Below are 24,409 nucleotides of genomic sequence, written 5' to 3'. Positions count from 1 at the left end.
TATTTTTAAAAGCTCGACAAAAAACTTCCTCTTTTGACTGTCACAAACTTTCATCCAAATTCATCTGGAGTGGTTTAGATTTGAATTGTTTTATTCATTTAAATGTATTTAATTATTGTATTTATTTATTTGATCAATGTTAACAATTCATCTTATTAATTTATTTGATTTTGTTGATTGTATTGATTTTAATTGATTTGGATTGATTTTGATTGATTTTGATTTATTTTATTTATTTTATTTTATTGATTTTATTGATTTAAATTTATTTTATTTATTTAAATTTATTTAATTATTGTATTTATTTATTTGATCAATGTTAACAATTCATCATATTGATTGTATTGATTTTAATTTATTTTGATTGATTTTATTTATTGATTTTATTGATTTTAATTTATTTTATCCATTTATGTTGCAGTTGTCAGGAAAGTGTTTTGCCTCATTTACATTGCAAACATTTCCATAAAAGCTCAATAAAACAACACATATCTTCAAACGTAAACAGATAAATACAGAACGGTCACATTAACGATAATTGCAGGATCCACTCTTGGACTCTAACGGTCGTCGTGGCGACACAGTGTCAAACGCTTCTCTGTGGTTTTGCTCAGTTCCTGTTACAAATTGTTGGAGACTTTTTGTGTAAATTTCTGGTCAAAGAGCCGGAAGATTCTGCCCGGCCACAGCCACCGCCGCATCAGCTGTTCACAAGAGCGAGCATTTACCCCCGGCCTGCAGGCAGGACCGTCGTCACGGCGATTAACTCTTCAAAACCAAATAGTATATCTGTAAAATGAGGGAAAAGTCCAGGAAATGTTGCGTAACCATGGGTTTCATCACCGCTTTACGTGAGGAAGTTGTGACTCTGGTAAAGCTGCGACAAGTCCATCGATTAATCGCAACTAATCGATCATTGAAGCAATCGCCAACCAACTTAAGCAATCGATTAATCGTTCACTGGGACGTGCACGGGTTCCAGAACGAGTCACGAGCGAAAACCACCTGGAAAATGTGTAAATTGAGCGTATTTGAACTTTCTTTGGTCCATAAACGACTTCACTTCAGCTTCATCCGGGTCAAGTGCAGCACAAATCCTGTGACTTTTGTCTTACTAATCGGTTTAATCGGCGGAATAATCGATCTGAAACCAGGACCCGACCGGGACAAGTGCGCCACTGAGGACAAACTGCTCACAAAAACTCAGATTTAGGTGTTTGTTTTTTACGATTTAAATGTTTTTATCAAACCAACTAATCATAAAAAGAGAAAAAAGAACAAAGTACGACAAAGGAATCCAACACAAGTCAAGTCCGAATGTAGTTTTTTTTAAAATATTCTGAATGTTCAAGATTTGAGGTTCTCTGTGGTGATAATTTGACAAAAAATGAGTTTTAGAGACTTGTAATGAAGTAAAAAAAGTCAAATAAACTGAGCCAGATTCATCCCAGAAAGTTTGAGTGAAAATAAGACACAAAAACTTCAGCGTCACATTTACTTTGTGTTTTTGTCGACTAAAAACACGGCTTCTAAACATTTGACCTCAGTTTTGACTGTGATACCTTTACTTTTCCTTTTTTAATGTATATTGTATTTTGGGACATATAAAGAAGAGCGAGGGCAGAAAATAATACAAAAAGAAACACGAGCAGCACAAAACAAACAGAAAACTACATTTTTGATCTGGTCCAACGTCTAATACATTTGTCCCAATGTGATTTTTCCTTCTTTTGTTTTTCTTTTATCTTTTTTCTCTCATTTCCTATTTATATATATTTATTTAAAATTTTCAAAATCAAGAAAAAAATAAAAAACTCAAAAATAGACATAAAAACACACCCTTAAAAAACAAAACATAAATAAATAAAACAAAAACAAGACATGACCAGATGGTGGAAAAAAATAAATGTTGTGGAATTGATAATAATAATCATAATAATAATTATAACAATACAATTATTATAATAAAATTATTATAATATAGTTATTATATTTTTTCATTTTCTTTTTTAGTTGAAGTCCCACAGCGTTCAGTCCAGTCGCTGTTAAATTAAGTAACAATAAGTTAAATAAGTTTGATTTTCTTTTCCTGTATAAACATGTACTTTTCTACGTGTACTTGTACTTGGACACGCCCGATCCCCACATGTCCCCGTGTCCCATGTCCCCGTGTCCCATGTCCCGTGTCCCCATGTCCCCTGTCCCGTGTTCCCATGTCCCCTGTCCCGTGTCCCATGTCCCCGTGTCCCCTGTCCCCTGTCCAGTGTCCCATGTCCCCCCGTCCCATGTCCCGTGTCCCATGTCCCGTGTCCCATGTCCCTGTGTCCCATGTCCCTGTGTCCCCTGTCCCATGTCCCCCTGTCCCCTGTCCCGTGTCCCTCACCCTCAGGCGGCAGTAGAGCGCGGTCAGGATGAAGCCGTACAGCAGCAGGACGGCGTCCAGAATGTAACAAATGTGCGTGTCCAGCATCATCTGCAGAAACAAACCAGGGAAATAAAAGGACTTTTCACTGAACAGATAAAAACAGGATAAAGTCTGTTACGCAGCTAAATCTGAACATTAAAGACTCAAAGTGCTTTTCAGAACAAACAAAGTCAAATTTACTGTAATAAATACAAATAAATGAGAATAAATCATTACGTGACTCAATTAAAGCTCAGAATGTTCCAGAATCAAATGGTAAAACACTTAAACAGCATTATTTACACATTTATAACGTTAAAAACAACAAACGTCACACGATTATTCAAATTAAATATTACAAAGTTAAAAAAGACGCTGTAAACTTTAAACAAAAAGGTATAAAGTGACGTTTCAGCCGCTTTTGTCATTCATTTTCACATAATTAACCCTCAGCGAACATGTTTAACACATTTGTGTCACATTTAAAGACGTTTAACACATTTATGACACGTTTAAAGACGTTTAACACATTTGTGTCACATTTAAAGACGTTTAACACATTTATGTCACGTTTAAAAACGTTTAACACATTTATGTCACGTTTAAAGACGTTTAACACATTTATGTCACGTTTATAGACGTTTAACACATTTATGACACGTTTAAAGACGTTTAACACATTTGTGTCACATTTAAAGACGTTTAACACATTTATGTCACGTTTAAAAACGTTTAACACATTTATGACACGTTTAAAGACGTTTAACACATTTATGTCACGTTTAAAGACGTTTAACACATTTATGTCACGTTTAAAGACGTTTAACACATTTATAAGATAAGATAAGATATTCCTTTATTGTCCCACATGGGGAAATTTCATTGGTGCAACGCAGGTAGATACAGAGGTAGATACAGAAGAACAGATCACTTATAGGAAGTCTGAAAAACACTTTCAGTAGAAGATCTCCTATAAATAAATAAAAACTCCCATAGACAAATAAATAAATAAATACATAAAATCGTTCATTTTCACATAATTAACCCTCAGCGAACATGTTTAACACATTTGTGTCACATTTAAAGACGTTTAACACATTTATGACACGTTTAAAGATGTTTAACACATTTATGACACGTTTAAAGACGTTTAACACATTTATGTCACATTTAAAGACGTTTAACACATTTATGACGTGATATCGGCTCAAATATCAATAATAATGACTTTAAAAAACACATAAAGAAGTTAATTTATGTCAATTTCGCCCGACTTTAAACAGCATTTACACCTTTATCCCCTTTTTTAACCAAAATCACACATTAACTCTACTTTTAAAACACAACACAGATTTTCTTTACACTATTTTAGCTGCGTATTTGTGATACTCTTTTGTTTAATGTCTGATCCGTCGCTCACATCGCACAAACACCAGAGTTTTACCTTTGAAACTGCAGACGAGGGCGACACGTCGACGTCTCGAACGCTTCTGAAGAAACAGGAAGTGTGTGGTGGCTCTCTGTCCGAGCCACAGCCGCACGCTGAGCTTCCTCTGCACCCACCTCCTGTGAGCCACGCTGACCTTCCTCTGCACCCACCTCCTGTGAGCCACGCTGACCTTCCTCTGCACCCACCTTCTGTGAGCCACGCTGATCTTCCTCTGCACCCACCTCCTGTGAGCCACGCTGATCTTCCTCTGCACCCACCTCCTGTGAGCCACGCTGAGCTTCCTCTGCACCCACCTCCTGTGAGCCACGCTGAGCTTCCTCTGCACCCACCTCCTGTGAGCTACGCTGAGCTTCCTCTGCACCCACCTCCTGTGAGCCACGCTGAGCTTCCTCTGCACCCTTCTCTCTACACCTCCTCTGCACCCTTTTCTCTGCACCTCCTCCTCTGCACCCTTCTTTCTGCACCCCCTCCTCTGCACCCTTCTCTCTGCACCTCCTCCTCTGCACCCTTCTCTCTGCACCTCCTCCACTGCACCCTTCTCTCTACACCTCCTCCTCTACACCCTTCTCTCTACACCTCCTCCTCTACACCCTTCTCTCTACACCTCCTCCTCTGCACCCTTCTCTCTACACCTCCTGAGTTTTAGTGCTTAAACACAACTTAAATGACAAAAACACAAGGTCATATCATGTGGTGAATGTCTGGCTCTGAACATGTGACTGGTGGTTGTTCTGCCATCTCTTTTTTTAAATTTTTAACTCTTTTTAGCTCTATTACAGCTCTATTTAGCTCTATTACAGCTCTATTACAGCTCTATTTAGCTCTATTACAGCTCTATTACAGCTCTATTACAGCTCTATAACAGCTCTATTACAGCTCTATTACAGCACTATTATTACAGCTCTATTACAGCTCTGTAACAGCTCTATAACAGCTCTATTACAGCTCTATTACAGCTCTATGACAGCTCTATTACAGCTCTATTACAGCTCTATTACAGCTCTATTACAGCACTATTACAGCACTATAGTAATTGACTGTATTTTGTTTAGTTTATTTATTTATTAACCATTATTTAAAAACTGAAGCAGGGCCACGTTCAAAGAGCGAAGTCCAAAGAGCGAAGTCCAAAGAGCTGCCATAAAACACAAAAGAAGAAGAAAAGAAAATAGAAACAGAAAAGCCTCTGGTCGTGAGGTGACCTCTGACTCTGTGTTTTTAGGCTTCAAACTTCTGTGAAAACATGAATTCATCTGATCTTCGTTTATCTGAGAAATCTCCAGGTGAAATCTTAACGACACATTTGAACGTCGAAGATTCAAAAAATACGTGCATTTTGTTTAATTTCATCTTTTTTTGGTCTTAACAGATCAGAAGTCGCCTCTTACACAAACTAAAGGGACACTAATTCATGACATATTCTATAGAAGTGTAAATTATGTATAAATACTGTATAAAAACGACCATTTTGAAATTCCATAATATCTTATTCTCAGGAGGTGAATAAGATATTACCAGTTTCCCAAGTATCTTTCATTTTTACTGTAGAGATTTTTCATAATTCATATTCAAACTCACAAAGAATGTCAAATGTGTCAAATATTAAACTCCATTTTGAACGTCCATCATATTTTATTCTGAGGCTTTTGTTTTATAATTCACATATTTATTTATCTTATTTTTCAACGTCATATTTTCTATCCATGGATTACTGTATTTTCCGGACTATAAGTAGCATCTTTTTTCATAGTTTTGGCCGGGGTGCGACTTATACTCCAGTGCGACTTATATATGTTTTTTTCTTCTCTATCATGCATTTTTTGGCCGGTGCGACTTAAACTCCGGAAAATACGCTAATTAGAGCAATTTCTTTACTCCATGACAGATGCTATTACAAAAAATGACTTAAAATGTCCCGGGTTATGTGATAAAATGTGAATATATGAGTATATTTCTGTGATGTATTTTATCTGCATAATAGTGATATTTTATCTGCATCATTAGTCTAAGAGAAGAACGGGTGTGTGACAGCATTTATTTGTGAAGGGATCATAAAGATGGGCCAAAGAATGTTGCCCCAGGGGGGGGAGTTGTACCCCCCCTTGCAGGCTTTATCTCTACGGAAAAATACCAAGTGCCTTGATGTGAGGCTGACCAATGAGAAATGTGACCCGCCTATTCCAGAATATCTAATAAAACCAACCAGCATGGGAAAAAACAGAGTGAGACGCGGGGGTGAGACGCAGGAGGGTCAGCCAGGCTCCTTACAACGGCCTGGCTGACACAGTCCCCGCGTTTTCTCCCATGCATGCCACACAAATGTCTGATGTTTCTGTGTCGTTTCATATTCTAAGTTGAATTGTGTTCTCTATGTGTTAAGGAATAGCATCGGTGTATGTCTGATTCCATGACAGGTTATTATATAAATACATTTTAAATCTGCCAAAACGACTCAAATAAAGTTTTTTGTGGCGTTTGGGACATTTTTACACTGGTTTTGTCACTTGCATTTGTGCTTTTTATTGCAATTTCCATTAAATGATGATTATTTTTACATCTAGGACCTTTAATCTTTCCCCCGGCGTGAACAGACTCCGACAGACACAAAGAAGCATTAGAAAAGCTCAAATTTCAGGTGCGTTTCTTCCGCGCTCAGACTTTGTTTTGCAGAAGAACTCGTCACTTAAATAATTGCACAAACGGCTAAACGTGGTCACTGCGGTTTAGATGTAATTTGAGTTACGGTAAAGTGCCACTGTACACATTCTACGCTGAGGTAAAAACATGGGGTTTATCTTCGGGCGTGACGCAAACTGAAAGTGCAGATAACATCGGCGAAGGGGACGGAGCTCGGTCTTGTCTCGTCGTGTCATCTTTTACTGAAGCTCGAGCAAGGACGCCGCCGCTCGCTTTACGGATTCTAATCTCATTTGTGCCCTCAAAGCTTTCGAGAGCACGGACTTTGCGTCTGATCCTAAAATATCATACCCGGACAGTTGGAAATGAGGCTCGTTAAAACTGTAGGCTAACATTTATTAGCATAGCCACGCAGTAATGAGTGAACTAGCATTAGCATTAGCTGCTAACGACCTGAAACAAACATCTCAGTCTGGGGTGACCTCTGTAAGTCACACATTTCTGGACACACGGGGTCTTTGGGGGCAGAAGAGAAAGAATCCTTTGTTTTCAGACTTTTCCTTGGCAGGGCCCACAGTGAGCGTGCAGCGTTTAGAATGGCAGCCACACTCCATCGATCTGCCCCGGGGCGAACGCCAAACACAAAAATGCAAGCGAAGGCCAAAGTACAGTTCATAAGTTTAATTATGCAAAACGTCTAACGGCCAGGCACAGGCTAATGTTATGAAATTATCAAAAAAGATCAGAAAAATACAAACAATCTACATTTTTACAAGACAATTCTTTCAAAAAAACATTCAGGACGTTGCATAAATTAGGCACCGAAATGATAGAAACGTTATTATTTCAAAAAAAGTGTCCAAAGCATGCGAAAAGAGAGAGACATTCTCAGAGTGTAAGGCGGAGTTAAACAGTTTCTGAATGTGTTAAAAATGACAACGTTCATCTTTATTTAAGTCGTTTTAACAAGTTTATGTTTCTAACGTCATATTTTCTATCCATGGACTATTCTTTATTACCGTATTTTCCGGACTATAAGTGGCACATTTTTTCATAGTTTTAACTGGGGTGCAACTTGTACTTATATTTATACTTATATACTTATACTCCGGAGCGACTTATATGTGATGTTATTTGTTATTTTCACACTTGCAACCGCATTTCATCCTCCAGTGCGACTTATATATGTTTTTTTCTTCTCTGTTATGCATTTTTTGGCGACTTCTACTCCGAAAAATACGGTAATTAGAGCAATTTCTTTACCCCATGGCAGATAACATTACAAAAAATGACTTAAAATATCCCAGGCTATTACATAAATAAAGTTTAAATCTGCCAAAACTACTCAAATAAAGATGAAAACAGTAAATTCACAACGTTGTAACAGATGCATAGATGTTCCACTTGGTTGAATGAAACGCACGACAGTAGAAGTGTTTACAGTGATATTTTTGGCTCACAATGACATTCGCAGACGTTAAAGGTCCATTATTGTTGCGTAAGGCTCGTTTGTGAGAGTCAGAAGCACGAATAAGAATGTGTAACGTGGACTTAGCTTTAGCTGCCGTTTGTTGGTGGAGATCAGGTCCTTCGATCACGTTTGTGCTGCAGGTTTGAGCGTCTGGATCGATTTACGGATTTAAACGGGCGATTTTTTATTTTTTCATAAAACTGAAATATTCGCAGATATCGAGTGACATATTTGTGACTCTGAAAAAGAAAGATAAATGTGGGTGAAACATAGACGTGTTGGCAAAGAAAGGTGAGAGAAAAGACGGCGTGGATGCTTCTTTTAATCACCTAAAGCCACGTTCTGAGCGTAAAAACTACATTTGAAGTGAGATATTGACTTATTTATCGCATTGTGCAGCGATAAATCCTGGATGACTGGGATTAACTTCGATTTCCACTGTTTTTTGACGAGGAAGCTGCAAATGGACCGCGTCAGCCGTAAAACTGCCTCCCAAAAATAGACTAGGCCGAGGTTACACGGCACTTCTTTTTGCAGAAGTGGTTCTTTTCTTTGCGTTTCTGCAATCGGACTTGTGTCGATTCAGCGCGGTGAAGTCATCCAGTGTTTACGGACAAAGATGGGCAAAAGTTTGAAAAAAAAAAAAGGTTCCTCTTTCGAAACGTCGCAACTTTAACCGTCCTCGAGTCTTAACGTCTGTTCTGAACGATTCCTGCTACAGTTTTTACCTTTTACAAAACAGTTTTCATACGTGACGCGGCGAAATCGTTATGAAACCACATTTAACAAAAAAATAAACTCAAGTGAAAGCATCCATTTTGAGTTCTCAGTCTTACGTCGCTCAAAGTTGCAGCATCGTCTACTTCCTGTTTCGTTGTTAGGTATTTTCAGCGTGTAAAAAAACAATCCAAAACACAAAAATTGAAGTCATTCCGAGTCCCGAGTCTGTTATTTTCTCTTGTTTATAACGTCTTGAGTGGCAGGCGGCTCGTCAAGGCCCCGCAACGTGAAACAAATGCACTTCCTGCTTCGTTTAAAGGGTTTTCAGGCCGATTTTGAGCCGTACTTTTCCAAAATAAGTCAGTATTTTTCGTTTCCCGTCCTTCGGTTTGAGGCTGCAAGGTTAGAAAGTGGTCAAATATTGTAGAAAAGAAGTATCCGCAGCAAAAAATGACTTGAACTCGTAATATTCATCTTGATTTGAGTCGTTTTGACAAGTTCAGACGAGTTTACTCAAGAGACGACGGATTGTTTCAAGTTTAAGCAGTCGATTGGTGAGTTTGAAATGAAATCACGAGTTTATGATGTATTTAAACGTGACAAAATGCAGTTCATCCAAAGAGAGTAATATAATCTAAAAAATAATGGATCTAAGAGAACATTGTTTGTAAAGAAAAGGAATAAAATTGTGGATTAAACTTATTTTTCCAGTTCAAAATGATGGAAAAAGTCGGATAGTGTTGTCTTAACTTCAATAATTCACATTTATTCATTTTAAAGTGTGACAAAGGTTGATATTTTAAGATAAAAGATGACTTGTATCGACCTTTCCTCTTCTGCACATGAAAACTTTGTCATTTGTTTGGAATCGTGGTAAATTTGGAGAATTTTGCAAAAATATTGGATCCAGCTTTTTTCTTTTTGGATATTGTTTCTTATGAAAACCACTTTTTACACTTTTATTTTTCTTCTATATTCATCTGGGGAGTAAGAACATTGCAGTTGAAATAGTAAAAAAAGCCTTTAGTGCGTCTAAGCTTTTAAATATAACTTTGACGACACAAAAATAATAAATATTTGTGGCGTTTATGTTCAAATCTCGGCTGAAAGGATTTGATCTGCTCTCGTTTCATTTATTTGTGTTTTTAATGCATCTTTTCCAGTTATGTAAGAAAAATAAACTCGCGCTGCATTTTTATGACTTTTCTTTCCATAATGGCGTCGTTTTAAGAGTAAATCTCGTTAAACTGCTCAAAACGACTCAAATCCAGACAAATGTCGAGAGTTAAACCACTTTGGCCGACGCAGACGCTCGACGCCGTCTCACTTCCTGCTTCCTCGGCCCCGCCCTCACACCGACGTCTCCGACTGAAGCCGCATGACGAACTTGTGCGACTTGGGGTCGACGAACTCCTCCCCCAGGCGCAGGAAGGGGAGGGGCGTGACCGTGACGACCAGCGAGAAGTCCGGGCGCCGCAGAGCGAAGACCAGGCCCTGCCTCAGCGCCGACGTGACGGGCTCCTCGCTCACCAGGGTCCACTGGCGCCCCCTGTCGCTCTGCTGCTGGTACTGCAGCGTGGGGCCCGACGCCAGGTAACGCTCCAGGAACGCCTGGCCACACAACACAAAGGAGACACGCCCATCTTTTTACCGTTTAGTCGCACGATATTGATCTCAAACGGCTCCATCCACTTCCTGTTCAAGCCCCGCCTCCTCATAGTGACATCATAATTCAACAAGCAGCAGATTTTCCTTTGCATGTGATTCTTTTTGTGACTTTTTGAATAATCACAGTGAGTACAGGGGATGTGGGCGGGGATAGGGGGTGGGTGGAAACAGGATTTTTCTGCGCACTCGAGTCTCAGCTGCAGGACGAATCAGGATCAACGCAAACGAACCAATCAGAATCCAACTTTGAGTAAACTAATGACGTGGCAAGGTTAAAAGCTCATTAAAGTTGCAGAATGTGTCTCTTTGAAATAAGTCGTTAATCTTAAAGTCCATCCATCCATCTTCTGCCGCTTTATCCGGGGCCGGGTCGCGGGGGCAGCAGTCTGAGCAGGGACTCCCAGACTTCCTCTCCCCAGACACTTCCTCTAACTCCTCCGGGGGGATCCCGAGGCGTTCCCAGGCCAGCCGAGAGACATAGTCTCTCCAGCGTGTCCTGGGTCTTCCCCGGGGCCTCTTCCCGGTGGGACATGCCTGAAACACCTCCCGAGGGAGGCGCCCAGGAGGCCTCCGGAACAGATGCCCGAGCCACCTCAGCTGGCTCCTCTCGACGTGGAGGAGCAGCGGCTCTACTCCGAGCTCCCCCCGTGTGGCCGAGCTCCTCACCTTATCTCTAAGGGAGCGCCCATCCGCGATCTTGTTCTTTCGGTCACTACCCAAAGCTCATGACCATAGGTGAGGGTGGAAACGTAGACCGACCGGTAAATCGAGAGCTTTGCCTTTCGGCTCAGCTCCCTCTTCACCACAACGGTCCGATGCAGCGACTGCATCACTGCAGCCGCTGCACCGATCCAACTGTCGATCTCACGCTCCATCCTTCCCTCACTCGTGAACAAGACCCAGAGATACTTGAACTCCTCCACTTGGGGCAAGGACTCCCCACCCACCTGGAGAGGGCAAGCCACCTTTTTCCGGTCGAGAACCATGGCCTCGGATTTGGAGGTGCTGATTCTCATCCCAGCCGCTTCACACTCGGCTGCAAACCGTCCCAGTGCAGCTGCAGGTCCGGGTTTGATGGAGCCATCAGGACAACATCGTCTGCAAACAGCAGAGATGAGATCCTGTGGTCCCCAAACCGGACACCCTCCGACCCCCGACTGCGCCTAGAAATTCTGTCCATAAAAATTATGAACAGAACCGGTGACAAAGGGCAGCCCTGGCGGAGTCCAACATGCACTGGGAACAGGTCTGACTTACTGCCGGCAATGAACACAGCTCCTGCTCCGGTCATACAGGGACCGGACAGCCCTGAGCAAAGGGCCCCGGACCCCGTACTCCCGAAGCACCCCCCAAAGGACACCCCGAGGGACACGGTCGAAAGCCTTCTCCAGATCCACAAAGCACATGTGGACTGGTTGGGCAAACTCCCATGAACCCTCGAGCACCCGATGGAGGGTATAGAGCTGGTCCAGTGTTCCACGACCGGGACACCCCGGTCTCTACTTCCTCTTCGGAAGACGTGACTGAGGGATTAAGGAGATCCTCAAAGTATTCCTTCCACCGTCCGACGACATCCCCAGTCGAGGTCAGCAGGCCTCCACCCGCACCGTAAACGGTGTTGGTGAGACACTGCTTCCCCCTCCTGAGGCGCCGGACGGTTTGCCAGAATTTCTTTGGTGCCGACCGATAGTCCTCCTCCATGGCCTCCCCGAACTCCTCCCAGGCCCGGGTTTTTGCCTCTGCGACAGCACGAGCTGCGGCTCGCTTGGCCTGCCGATACCCGTCGATGACCTCCGGAGACCTACAAGCCAGAGTGGCCTGATAGGCCTCCTTCTTCAGTCTGACGGCATCCCTTACTTCTGGTGTCCACCACCGGGTTCGGGGGTTGCCGCCACGACAGGCACCGGAGACCTTGCGACCACAACTCCGAGCAGCCGCATCAACAATGGAGGCGGAGAACATGGTCCACTCGGACTCAATGTTCCCAACCTCCCCCGGGACATGGGAGAAGCTCTCCCGGAGGTGCGAGTTGAATACCCTACTGACAGAGGGCTCCACTAGACGTTCCCAACAGACCCTCACAATGCGCTTGGGTCTGCCATGTCTGTCCGGCTTCCTCCTCAGCCAGCGGATCCAACTCACCACCAGGTGGTGATCGGTTGACAACTCTGCCCCTCTCTTCACCCGAGTGTCCAAGACACGCGGCCGGAGGTCTGATGACACGACAACAAAGTCGATCATTGACCTCCGGCCTAGGGTGTCCTGGTGCCATGTGCACTGATGAACACCCTTGTGCTTGAACATGGTGTTCGTTATGGACAATCCGTGGCTAGCACAGAAGTCCAATAACTGAACACCGCTCGGGTTCAGATCGGGGAAGCCGTTCTTCCCGATCACCCCTCTCCAGGTGTCACTGTCATTGCCCACGTGGGCGTTGAAGTCCCCCAGTAGAACAACGGAGTCCCCGGTCGGTGCACTGTCCAGTACCCCTCCCAAGGACTCCAAGAGGGCCGGGTACTCTGCACTGCTGTTCGGCCCGTAGGCCGCCACAACAGTGAGAGACCTGTCCCCCACCCGAAGGCGGAGGGACGCGACCCTCTCGTTCACCGGGGTAAACTCCAACACGTGGCGGCTGAGCTGAGGGGCTATCAGCAAGCCCACACCAGCCCGCCGCCTCTCCCCGCGGGCAACACCAGAGAAGTGGAGCGTCCAACCCCTCTCGAGGAGATGGGTTCCAGAGCCCAAACTGTGCGTGGAGGTGAGGCCGACTATATCTAGTCGGTATCGCTCAACCTCCCGCACAAGCTCAGGCTCTTTCCCCCCCAGCGAGGTGACATTCCATGTCCCCAGAGTTAGTCTCTGTGTCTGGAGATCTGGTCGCCGAGGCCCCTGCCGTCGACTGCCGCCCAGATCTCTCTGCACCGGCCCCTTATGGATCCTCCTGCGGGTGGTGGGCCCACGGGAGGTAATCTTAAAGTCATTCTGTGTAAATAAAGTACAGGACATTGATTCATTAAAGGGGACGTATTGTGTAATGTTCCCTCATCATTGACTCACTCACAGTTGTATTTTTGATTGATTCCTGCACGTTGCATCTTATATCGTCCTGCGTTTGAGTCTTGAGTGGTCAGAAAATTGCCGTTTTCACCTCCCCCCTTCCTCATACAAACTCAGAGTGATAAAGATAAGATAAGATAAGATATTCCTTTATTGTCCCACATGGGGAAATTTCATAAAAAAAAGCGGGTTAAAAACAATTACAACAGGTAAATGAGCAGTCGAAGAGGCCGACTAATCCATGAACCCGTGTCTAATATTAAGCCAATTTATATTTGCATTCATGGTTTCATGGAAAACAAAGTAACCATGGTGACGGTGGAAAAGGGGAGGGATATGATGAAGACAGAGGTGTGCGCGTCTGCTCAGGGCCACGTGCTCTTTAAGATTAAATAACGTGGAAATTATGGTTTGATTTATTTGTTCACAACACATTTCTGACCAAACCATAACTTCACCTTAATTTGGAAAAAATATTGTGAAAAAATAAATGAGATCAATAGCCACCAAAGCAAAGTGTGTGTGGTGTTTTCAGCAGGTATGTAGCGCCACCTTTTGGATGTTGAAAATATTGCATTTTTTATTTTTATTTCCCGCTCACACTTAGTTCTGTCTCGTTCTCTCAAACATACAGATATATTTAAGCATGTTGTCCTAAGCGTGTCGTCCTAAGCGTGTTGTCCTAAGCGTGTTGTCCTAAGCGTGTCGTCTTAAGCGTGTCGTCATAAGCGTGTCGTCCTCAGCGTGTCGTCCTAAGCGTGTCGTCTTAAGCGTGTCGTCTTAAGCGTGTCGTCCTCAGCGTGTCGTCCTAAGCGTGTCGTCTTAAGCGTGTCGTCATAAGCGTGTCGTCCTCAGCGTGTCGTCCTAAGCGTGTCGTCTTAAGCGTGTCGTCATAAGCGTGTCGTCCTAAGCGTGTTGTCCTAAGCGTGCTGTCCTAAGCGTGTTGTCCTAAGCGTGTTCTTAAGCGTGTTGTCTTAAGCGTGTCGTCCTAAGCGTGTCGTCCTAAGCGTGTCGTCCTAAGCGTGTCGTCCTAAGCGTGTCGTCCTAAGCGTGTCGTCATAAGCGTGTTGTCCTAAACGTGTTATCCTAAGCGTGTTGTCCTAAGTGTGTTGTCCTAAGCGTGTCGTCTTAAGCGTGTCGTCATAAGCGTGTCGTCTTAAGCGTGTCGTCCTAAGCGTGTCGTCTTAAGCGTGTTGTCATAAGCGTGTCGTCCTAAGCGTGTCGTCTTAAGCGTGTTGTCATAAGCGTGTCGTCCTAAGCGTGTCGTCCTAAGCGTGTTGTCCTAAGCGTGCTGTCCTAAGCGTGTTGTCCTAAGCGTGTTCTTAAGCGTGTTGTCTTAAGCGTGTCGTCATAAACGTGTCGTCTTAAGCTTGTCGTCCTAAGCGTGTCGTCTTAAGCGTGTCGTCCTAAGCGTGTCGTCCTAAGCGTGTCGTCCTAAGCATGCTGTCCTAAGCGTGTTGTCCTAAGATTGTTGTCTTAAGCGTGTTGTCTTAAGCATGTCGTCGTAAGCGTGTCGTCCTAAGCGTGTCGTCTTAAGCGTGTCGTCCTAAGCGTGTCGTCCTAAGCGTGTCGTCTTAAGCGTGTCGTCATAAGCGTGTTGTCCTAAACGTGTTATCCTAAGCGTGTTGTCCTAAGTGTGTTGTCCTAAGCGTGTCGTCTTAAGCGTGTCATCATAAGCGTGTTGTCTTAAGCGTGTCGTCCTAAGCGTGTCGTCTTAAGCGTGTCGTCATAAGCGCGTCGTCCTAAGCGTGTCGTCCTAAGCGTGTTGTCCTAAGCGTGCTGTCCTAAGCGTGTTGTCCTAAGCATGTTCTTAAGCGTGTTGTCTTAAGCGTGTCGTCCTAAGCGTGTCGTCTTAAGCGTGTCGTCATAAACGTGTCGTCTTAAGCGTGTCGTCCTAAGCGTGTCGTCTTAAGCGTGTCGTCATAAGCGTGTCATCCTAAGCGTGTCGTCCTAAGCGTGTCGTCCTAAGCGTGCTGTCCTAAGCGTGTTGTCCTAAGAGTGTTGTCTTAAGCGTGTTGTCTTAAGCGTGTCGTCCTAAGCGTGTCCTTAAGCGTGTTGTCTTAAGCGTGTCGTCCTAAGCGTGTCGTCTTAAGCGTGTCGTCATAAACGTGTCGTCTTAAGCGTGTCGTCCTAAGCGTGTCGTCTTAAGCGTGTCGTCATAAGCGTGTCGTCATAAGCGTGTCGTCCTAAGCGTGTCGTCCTAAGCGTGTCGTCCTAAGCGTGCTGTCCTAAGCGTGTTGTCCTAAGAGTGTTGTCTTAAGCGTGTTGTCTTAAGCGTGTCGTCCTAAGCGTGTCGTCCTAAGCGTGTCGTCTTAAGCGTGTCGTCCTAAGCGTGTCGTCCTAAGCGTGTCGTCTTAAGCGTGTTGTCCTAAGCGTGTTGTCCTAAGCGTGCTGTCCTAAGCGTGCTGTCCTAAGCGTGTCGTCCTAATCGTGTCGTCTTAAGCGTGTCGTCCTAAGCGTGTCGTCCTAAGCGTGTCGTCCTAAGCGTGTCGTCCTAAGCCTGTCGTCTTAAGCATGTTGTCCTAAGCGTGTCGTCTAAGCGTGTCGTCTTAAGCGTGTTGTCCTAAGCGTGCTGTCCTAAGCTTGTCATCCTAAGCGTGTTGTCCTAAGCGTGTCGTCCTAAGCATGTTGTCCTAAGCGTGCTGTCCTAAGCTTGTCATCCTAAGCGTGTTGTCCTAAGCGTGCTGTCCTAAGCGTGTCGTCCTAAGCGTGTCGTCCTAAGCGTGTTGTCTTAAGCGTGTCGTCCTAAGCATGTTGTCCTAAGCGTGTCGTCCTAAGTGTGTTGTCCTAAGCGTGTTGTCCTAAGCGTGTCGTCTTAAGCGTGTCGTCATAAGCGTGTCGTCCTCAGCGTGTCGTCCTAAGCGTGTCGTCTTAAGCGTGTCGTCATAAGCGTGTCGTCCTCAGCGTGTCGTCCTAAGCGTGTCGTCCTAAGCGTGTTGTCTTAAGCGTGTCGTCCTAAGCATGTTGTCCTAAGCGTGTCGTCCTAAGCGTGTCGTCTTAAGCGTGTTGTCCTAAGCGTGCTGTCCTAAGCTTGTCATCCTAAGCGTGTTGTCTTAAGCGTGCTGTCCTAAGCTTGTCATTCTAAGCGTGTTGTCCTAAGCGTGTCGTCCTAAGCATGTTGTCCTAAGCGTGCTGTCCTAAGCTTGTCATCCTAAGCGTGTTGTCCTAAGCATGTTGTCCTAAGCGTGCTGTCCTAAGCTTGTCATCCTAAGCGTGTTGTCCTAAGCGTGTCGTCCTAAGCTTGTCATCCTAAGCTTGTCATCCTAAGCGTGTTGTCCTAAGCGTGTCGTCCTAAGCTTGTCATCCTAAGCGTGTTGTCCTAAGCGTGTCGTCCTAAGCTTGTCATCCTAAGCTTGTCATCCTAAGCGTGTTGTCCTAAGCGTGTCATCCTAAGCTTGTCATCCTAAGCTTGTCATCCTAAGCGTGTTGTCCTAAGCGTGTCGTCCTAAGCATGTTGTCCTAAGCATGCTGTCCTAAGCTTGTCATCCTAAGCGTGTTGTCCTAAGCGTGTCGTCCTAAGCGTGTTGTCCTAAGCGTGTTGTCCTAAGCGTGTTGCAGGCGTTGGTGCTGACCTTGGGCGTCATGTTGTGCGTGATGCAGAACTGCAGGTGTGTGAGGATGCTCTCCATGCTGTGGAGCGCCTGCTGCCTCGTGGTCCTCAGGTACTTCTGCATGGCCCGGGCCATCGGGGCGAAGATGGCCTGGGCCGCCTCCCGGGGATCCATCACTTCTCTGGGGTGTTTGGGCGACGACGCCGGCTCTTCGTCCTGGAGCCGCCGGATGTGAGTGAACGCCTCCTCCACCGCCACCACCAGCCTGTGCACGGAAAGAGCGAGCAAACACGGGATCAAAACATGGTCCTAAACGATGCGACACGCGATACACAATGCACGATACAAGGCCCACGAACGCCTCCTCCACCGCCACCACCAGCCTGGACACGGGAAGAACGAGCTCAAAACACGCTACTTCACGATGCGATACACGACTCACGACATGCGACACACGACGCGATACACAACGCGCGATACACGGCTCACGATGATGTCACGATTTTGCGATACATGCAATAATCCATACATACTCATGATATTCTACGATATATCACTATTTTATACATTTTAACAACGTTTTCCTTTGTTAAACCGCGACCGACACAAACTCACAATGAAACACGTCCGTTTTAATCCTCAGAACAGTCAAAATGTCAAATGTTTTATGGGTAAACAAGTTTCCCTTCTTTTAACGGGCGACAAAATTGTAGCGTGGCCACAAAATGAGTCGGGAAATTATACCAGCGAAGCTGTATCACCAGATTTAGTATCACAATAAAGCGATATTTCGATATTTTAGCTCAAAACATAGCGAAATTAAGCTAAAAATAAAACAAAATATGTAGTTTGTACTTCACATCTAAAAAAAAAGAAAGTTTCGTGATCGCACACAATGGAAGCGACCGTCTTTCTCTCGCTTGTCGTCTGACCTGGCCTTGCGTTTTCGGACCCGTCGCTCGATCTCGGCCTCTTCGTAGTAAAACTCGTTGTGGGAGTTGTCTCGCCTCCGAGCGGCCGCGGCGATCATGGCTCTGGACTGACCGCTCGAGTTGTTGGTGGGGTTTTCTGCAAAAACAACAACACATCTCAAGACTGAGGGTGAACGCGACCTGGCGGAGAGGGCGGTTTGTGCGTTTACCGTCGATGGAGTAGACCTTGAAGCCGCTCATCTTCTTGCTCAGGATGGACTTGGGCAGGTTGTGCGAGGCCGGGTTATAGATGGGGAAGTCGCTGTAGTATCTGTCCAGAACCCAGACGGCGGCTCTCTGGATGCTGAGGCACAGGAGAGGGACGTGAACCTTCTGTGTGCGTGACAGAACCTGTACCGTATAAAGTCGCACCTTTTTTCATAGTTTTGGGCGGGGTGCGACTTATACTCCAGAGCGACTTGTATGTAATATTATTCGTTAATTTCACACTGACAACCACAAGAGGGCGCTCTAGGCTCTGAGCGACGCAGAAGAAGAATCTGCACTTCCTCTTCCTCTGGAGTTTGTGGAGTTGTTTAGAAGTGACACAGAGGAAGAAGAATTCAATGGATTTAGTGATTTGGGGTAAAACTGATGCTTTGCTAAACTTGTTAGCATGTTCTTTATGCTATAGTTATCTGAATAACTGTTCATATGTTACGTTAACATACCAGACACTTACCACAGTTCTGTCTGTGCCTCATGTAGCTGAAGGTGTTAGCGTTAGCATACGTCATGTAGCTGAAGGTGTTAGCGTTAGCATACGTCATGTAGCTGAAGGTGTTAGCGTTAGCATACGTCATGTAGCTGAAGGTGTTAGCGTTAGCATACGTCATGTAGCTGAAGGTGTTAGCGGTAGCATACGTCATGTAGCTGAAGGTGTTAGCGTTAGCATACGTCATGTAGCTGAAGGTGTTAGCGTTAGCATACGTCATGTAGCTGAAGGTGTTAGCGTTAGCATACGTGATGTAGCTTAAGGTGTTAGCGTTAGCATACGTCATGTAGCTGAAGGTGTTAGCGGTAGCATACGTCATGTAGCTGAAGGTGTTAGCGTTAGCATACGTCATGTAGCTGAAGGTGTTAGCGTTAGCACACATACACCTATTCACCATGTTCTCTCATCTGTTATTATTTTAAACTGCATTTACAGATGAAATGTCTGTTCTTGGTCCTGGATTTTATCAAATACATTTTCCCAAAAATGCAACTTGTATATGTTTTTTTCTTCTTTATTATGCATTTTTGGCTGATGTGACTTATATTCCACTGGACACTGTTTTGAGGTCGTTAGACGAGCGTTCTGTCTCGAGTCTGTGCCGCGTAGGTCAAATAAAACACTGAGTTTCTTTCACTATGTGACAGAGATTCACACAAATGTTTCACTTCAAATGGAATATGACTCGTTTCTTTGGTATTTATTCCCTCGGCTGGTCAAACTGCACTTCCTGTCCAAAAACAAAAGTTGCCACTTGGATTAAACTAAGCAAACACACTAGGTCCTCTCCTCCTGCTGATGTGATATGATCTTTCAGCTGCAACACGGTATTTCAACCCAACTGATTCTCATTTCTGACACAACCCTGTGGAAAGACGAATCCCGTGGTCATGGATGAGATGTCAGAGTGTTTGAAGAACATCTAAGGAGAAGCCGAAACTAATGTTCTACAGATCTGAGCCCGAGTGAGAGTCTCAGAACTGCCATGGACATAATAAACAGAAACCTTTGGAATGTACTTTTGGCGGCAGGAAAAAGATAATCGCAAAAGACAAAACCCCGACGATCAAGGACTGGACTGACATTGTGACAGACATCAGACAAATGGAAGAAATTACCTTCGATTCATTTGGAAATAGATAAATTTGACCTTGGACTAAATAGAATAAAGCTAAGAGCTATGTGGCTGAGAGAGAAGGGCGTGGCCGGCCGCCTCACCTGAGATGTCCCACGTTGTAGAACTTGCTGGCCCCGTCGCTGCTCCTCACGACCTTGATGCAGAAGGCCGGCTGCAGGTGCCTGATCTCCAGCAGCACCAGCGCCAGGTACTGAATGAACAGCAGCGCGTCCACGAGCGACGCGGCGTACTCCACGATGCCCCGGTAGTCCCGCTCCCGGGGGCCCAGCACCCGCACGCCGTAGAACAGCCAGTACGACGCCACGAACAGACACACCAGCACCATGAGGAGGCACCGGAACACGAAGAACCTGGGCAGGGCGGAGCGGGGGGGCCGGAGGAACAGCGCCCACGACGATATGAGCAGGACGAGGAGCTTGAAGGCCAGCGAGACGTAGAGGCCCTCGCACGGCGTCCCGCACGGCTCCAGGACGTCCCGCCACAGGACCTGCGGCAGGACGAGGAAGGCGAGCGGCGTGAGCAGCGCGAAGAGGCTGAGGAGGCCGGCCAGGACGGGCCCCAGGAAGCGCTGGCACCGCAGCGGCGCCGTCTCCTCCAGGTCTTTGGACAGGCGCGTCAGGTCCTCGTTGGAGACGCTGTGCTCGGACGTGACCACGGTGGTGGTCTCGCCCCAGTTGTCGTCCTGAACGAGGGCGAAAAGAAAAAGAGTTGTGGGAAAAGACGGGGCAGGGAACGTGAAATCCCGAGAGTGAAAACGGGGCGTGACGAGTGATCGACGCGTTGACACCGGCGGTAAAACTGTAACAGACGATGTTCTTTTACGGCGATTTCAGTGCGATTCGGTGGGTTTGGCGCCGCTGGCAGCTCATGGAAACATAGAAACAGTTCTGTCCGGCGCCGAGCGAGGGAACGTCCAGACGCACGGTTTGGGATTTATGTAGGATTAACTCCATGCAACGTGTGCAATCAAAACGTAGACACAATTATAAAAGCAAGGCTATTTAAATAGAAACATATCAAATCAAGATGAAAATAAGTCAAAATTGAATAATCTCAGCTTTAAAACAGAATTGCAACTAACGATAAATCAATCAATCTATTCTTTGAGATTTTCACTGAATCGAGTGAAATTTGTATTGAATTTGATGAAATTTTTATTGAATTTGATGAATTTTTTACTGAATTTGATGGGATTTTTTTACAAAATCTTGTAAGATTTTTAGTAAATTTGATGAGATTTTTACTGAATTTTATTAGATGGTTTTACTGCATTTTTTATTTAAAAAATTTGTGAGATTTTCACTGCATTTGATGACATTTTAACAACATTTTATGAGATGTTTACAAACTTTTATGAGATTTTTACTGAATTTTATGACATTTAATTGAATTTTCTGAGATTTTTACTACATTTTCACTGTATTTAATGAGATACTTCCGACAACCCTCATCAAATCACTACAAATATAAAAGCGTGTAACATCTGCTTGTCTGACAGTTACTTTGACATTTGCACAATAATCATGTCCAAACTCTTAACGAGCAGCAGCCGCCGCGTGGAAACTAAAGTCATGTTTTTTCGTTCTGACGAGCTCGTTCAGTAAACTTGGACCGTGCTCAGTCTAAACTAAACGCCGCTGAGGTCACGCACTCTAAACAAAGCAGACGCTACATTCCTGCGTGACCGAGTCTGCGTCCTTGGCTCCCGGGGAACATAAATATTGTGGTTTGACATTTGCGAGGTTCCTGCGCCGTTTGGTTCCTGCGCCGTTTGGTTCCTGTGCCGTTTGGTTCCTGCGCCGTTTGGGGGCGGGGTTACGTAAAAGAGGGTGAAACGTGGGCTCTGACCCGCTCATCTCGGGCCGTCTCGTCCAGCAGAGGTTCTCCCGGAGTGTGGATGGTCACCGACTTGTCCCCTCGGCTGCTCCCGTCTCGACTTTTGGTGCGGTGGCGGTCCCTGCGGTCCCTGACAACAACAACAACAACAACAACAACAACAACATGACACAACAACAACAGCAACACAAAAATATAATGACAATGTACTTCAGGTTTTACACAACATTTTGCCCGTTTGTCCCCAGTAAAGTGTATAGTTGTACTTCCTGGTTGGACGTGAGCACAAATGACATGAGGTGATTCCACAGCTGTTACCATAGCAACCAGACTGTAAACAAGAGCCAAACTCCACATAAATGACACAACAGTTCTGATCTGACACACAATAACACCATAAAACACCTTTATTTAGTCCAACCATGGTTTAAACTGTCTCTGTGTCGCACACTGATGACATCACAGAGGGATTCAGCTCCACTTCCTGTCATTTTTAAACTCTTATTTTTCAAATTTTCGTCACAAACTGCAGCTTAACGGAACAAAAACAATGATATATATTTACCACAGGTTTTCTTTTAGAATAAGAGAAACAGGACAAACTGCTTTAGAAACTATTGACTATAAGTCGCACCTTTTTTCATAGTTTTGGCCGGGGTGCGACTTATACTTATATATGTATACTTATACTCCAGTGCGACTTATATATGATTTTTTCTTCTTCTCTATAATGCATTTTTTGGCTGGTGCGACTTATACTCCGGAAAATATTGTATTAGATTATTTATTTTTTGCATTAAAGGTGGTATGGACGATTTTTTCCAACAATTTTTTTATCATATTTCCTCGTGGCGTGGATAAATCATTTGTCCTGCCACGTATCAATCATAAAACGCACCTGCCGCTCACCTGCAGCCGCGTCAGGCTCGTGCCCATGTTTCCGCGTGCCTAAGCGCATGGATCTATCATAATATAGTTCCCTCAGTGTACGGGGCAAAATGAAGACTGAGAAAGACAGTTCGAGCTGACGCAGAAGTGGACAGAAATCTACGGGAGACGAGCGATGCGATGCGCTCCGTTGCGCTAATAAACAAACGCACGTGTGTGTTGTATCGTTCCGCACGGGGGAGTGGCATGCGCACTTCCGCCTGCGTTCTCAAATTGCCGAAAAAACGTCCATACCGCCTTTAACTTGAGAACAATATTCAAACTATATTTTTACAAAGCATCAGGAATGTGACAAAATGTGTAGCAGGAGATTTGAGAATATACAGATTTATTGAAGCGTGTACATTCAAAGTATCTAGATCGTGTCTATTTGTATTTTATTTAGTAAATCCTTATTTATCGTATGTATTTGCTTTATTGTGCCATTTAGTCTCTGATCTTTTCTTTTATTCTGAGTCTGATTTTTGTCTCGTCAGTTGTACTTGAATCTGCTCTAGAGGTCACAATATCAAAAGTAAGAGTTATGATTATTGTGAGAGCGATTATTCACAATTATTCACAATTATTCACAATTATTCACAATTATTCACAATTATTCACAATTATTCACGATTATTCACAATTATTCACAATTATTCACAATTATTCACAATTATTCACAATTATTCACAATTATTCATGATTATTCATGATTATTCGGAACAAACAACAGTGAAATATTGAACTGAATTGAAACAGAACTTTCTGAAAGACAAAATAAAATAAAATTCTTTACATTTAGGTCTGTTTTTCGGGCTGAATATTGAACTAAAAATACTTGATTTTGCTTTTTAAATTGTTGCGATTATTATTGTTTGGCCCTCACGATGATATTGTCATTTATTATTATGGACGACCCAGAACTTCTTTAGTCGACTGATAATCCACATCTGCATCGTCCGTACTTTATTTCTAGAGCAGGTTTTATACACAAGACAGTTCCCAAAGAGCTGCTCGTGATTAATCTAAGAAAAATAAAACATTGGTCGTTTATCAGATAAACTAAGAATAATCAATACAACCTAAAAGCATAAATAATATAAAATAAATGTATAATAACAGATATAGGTTCATGTGCGCTGCAGTTTCACCTGTGTTTCCTGGAGCTCCTGGAGTGGGACGACTTGTAGGAGTACCCCGAGTACTGCGACTCGTTGTCCATGATGAGTTTGGAGCGGGGCGTCGGAGCCCCCCCAGCGCCCCCCCGCGGGGCCCCCTGTCCCGCCTGGACCTTCCGCTCCGACAGGGACGAGCCGGACAGGGCCAGGGGCAGAGCCAGCAGGTCCACTTTACTGAGCAGGGACTCTATGGTGGAGGCGGGGCCAGAGGAGCCGGGGCTGATGGGTAAAAGGGTCGCGGGTGGTGGAGAGCTCTGGAAGGCATGAAGCAAACGCCGTTTAACCACAGGAAGAGACGTAACACCGACCGTAACACTGACCGCAACGCCGAGCGTAAGACTTGAGCGTAAGACTCAGACCTTATAGTCCTGGTCCTGAAAGAACCTTTTACAAAATGACCTGAAGTTGAAGGAGAAACTGTGAAACTGAATTATCTGAGATTGTTTGATATTTTGAAACTGATGAAGGAACTTTATTGGAATTGTGTTTATGATGGTCCAACATCAATAATTCAATGGTCATGTGACAGTCCCACTGTGCCAGACGTGGTTCTTCCTCTGCATCAGCATTAAACTGTGCCAGACGTGGTTCTTCCTCTGCATCAGCATTAAACTGTGCCAGACGTGGTTCTTCCTCTGCATCAGCATTAAACTGTGCCAGACGTGGTTCTTCCTCTGCATCAGCAT

The 24,409-nt window shown here is 44.5% G+C and overlaps 1 protein-coding gene across 1 annotated transcript; it reads right to left on the bottom strand.

Moving 5' to 3' along the window:
* Positions 1-10,006: 10,006 nt before the first annotated feature.
* Positions 10,007-23,971, bottom strand: LOC140355574 (vang-like protein 2). The gene is made up of 7 exons (XM_072440214.1): positions 23,697-23,971; positions 21,631-21,748; positions 19,863-20,464; positions 18,100-18,233; positions 17,891-18,026; positions 16,980-17,223; positions 10,007-10,293 (listed from the first exon to the last, which is right to left on the bottom strand). The coding sequence occupies exons 1-7, from the start codon at positions 23,765-23,767 to the stop codon at positions 10,033-10,035; spliced, it is 1,566 nt and encodes a 521-aa protein (XP_072296315.1). The 5' UTR covers positions 23,768-23,971; the 3' UTR covers positions 10,007-10,032.
* Positions 23,972-24,409: the final 438 nt, after the last annotated feature.

This window comes from Eucyclogobius newberryi, unplaced genomic scaffold, assembly GCF_026437365.1.
Source record: "Eucyclogobius newberryi isolate DKJ021-1_F unplaced genomic scaffold, fEucNew1.0.hap1 SCAF_115, whole genome shotgun sequence".
In the NCBI taxonomy this organism is placed as follows: domain Eukaryota; kingdom Metazoa; phylum Chordata; class Actinopteri; order Gobiiformes; family Gobiidae; genus Eucyclogobius; species Eucyclogobius newberryi.
This window is presented reverse-complemented; position numbering and strand designations above follow the sequence as displayed.

What these genes read in the sequence shown, in the direction of transcription:
- LOC140355574 (XM_072440214.1), bottom strand. Translation starts at nt 23,767, where the DNA reads ATGGACAACGAGTCGCAGTACTCGGGGTACTCCTACAAGTCGTCCCAC. An exon ending in CAAGGTCTACTCCATCGACG is followed by an intron (nt 18,027 to 18,099) that starts GTAAACGCACAA and finishes TTGTTTTTGCAG; the next exon opens with AAAACCCCACCAACAACTCG. An exon ending in CGCACAACATGACGCCCAAG is followed by an intron (nt 10,294 to 16,979) that starts GTCAGCACCAAC and finishes TTGTGTGGCCAG; the next exon opens with GCGTTCCTGGAGCGTTACCT.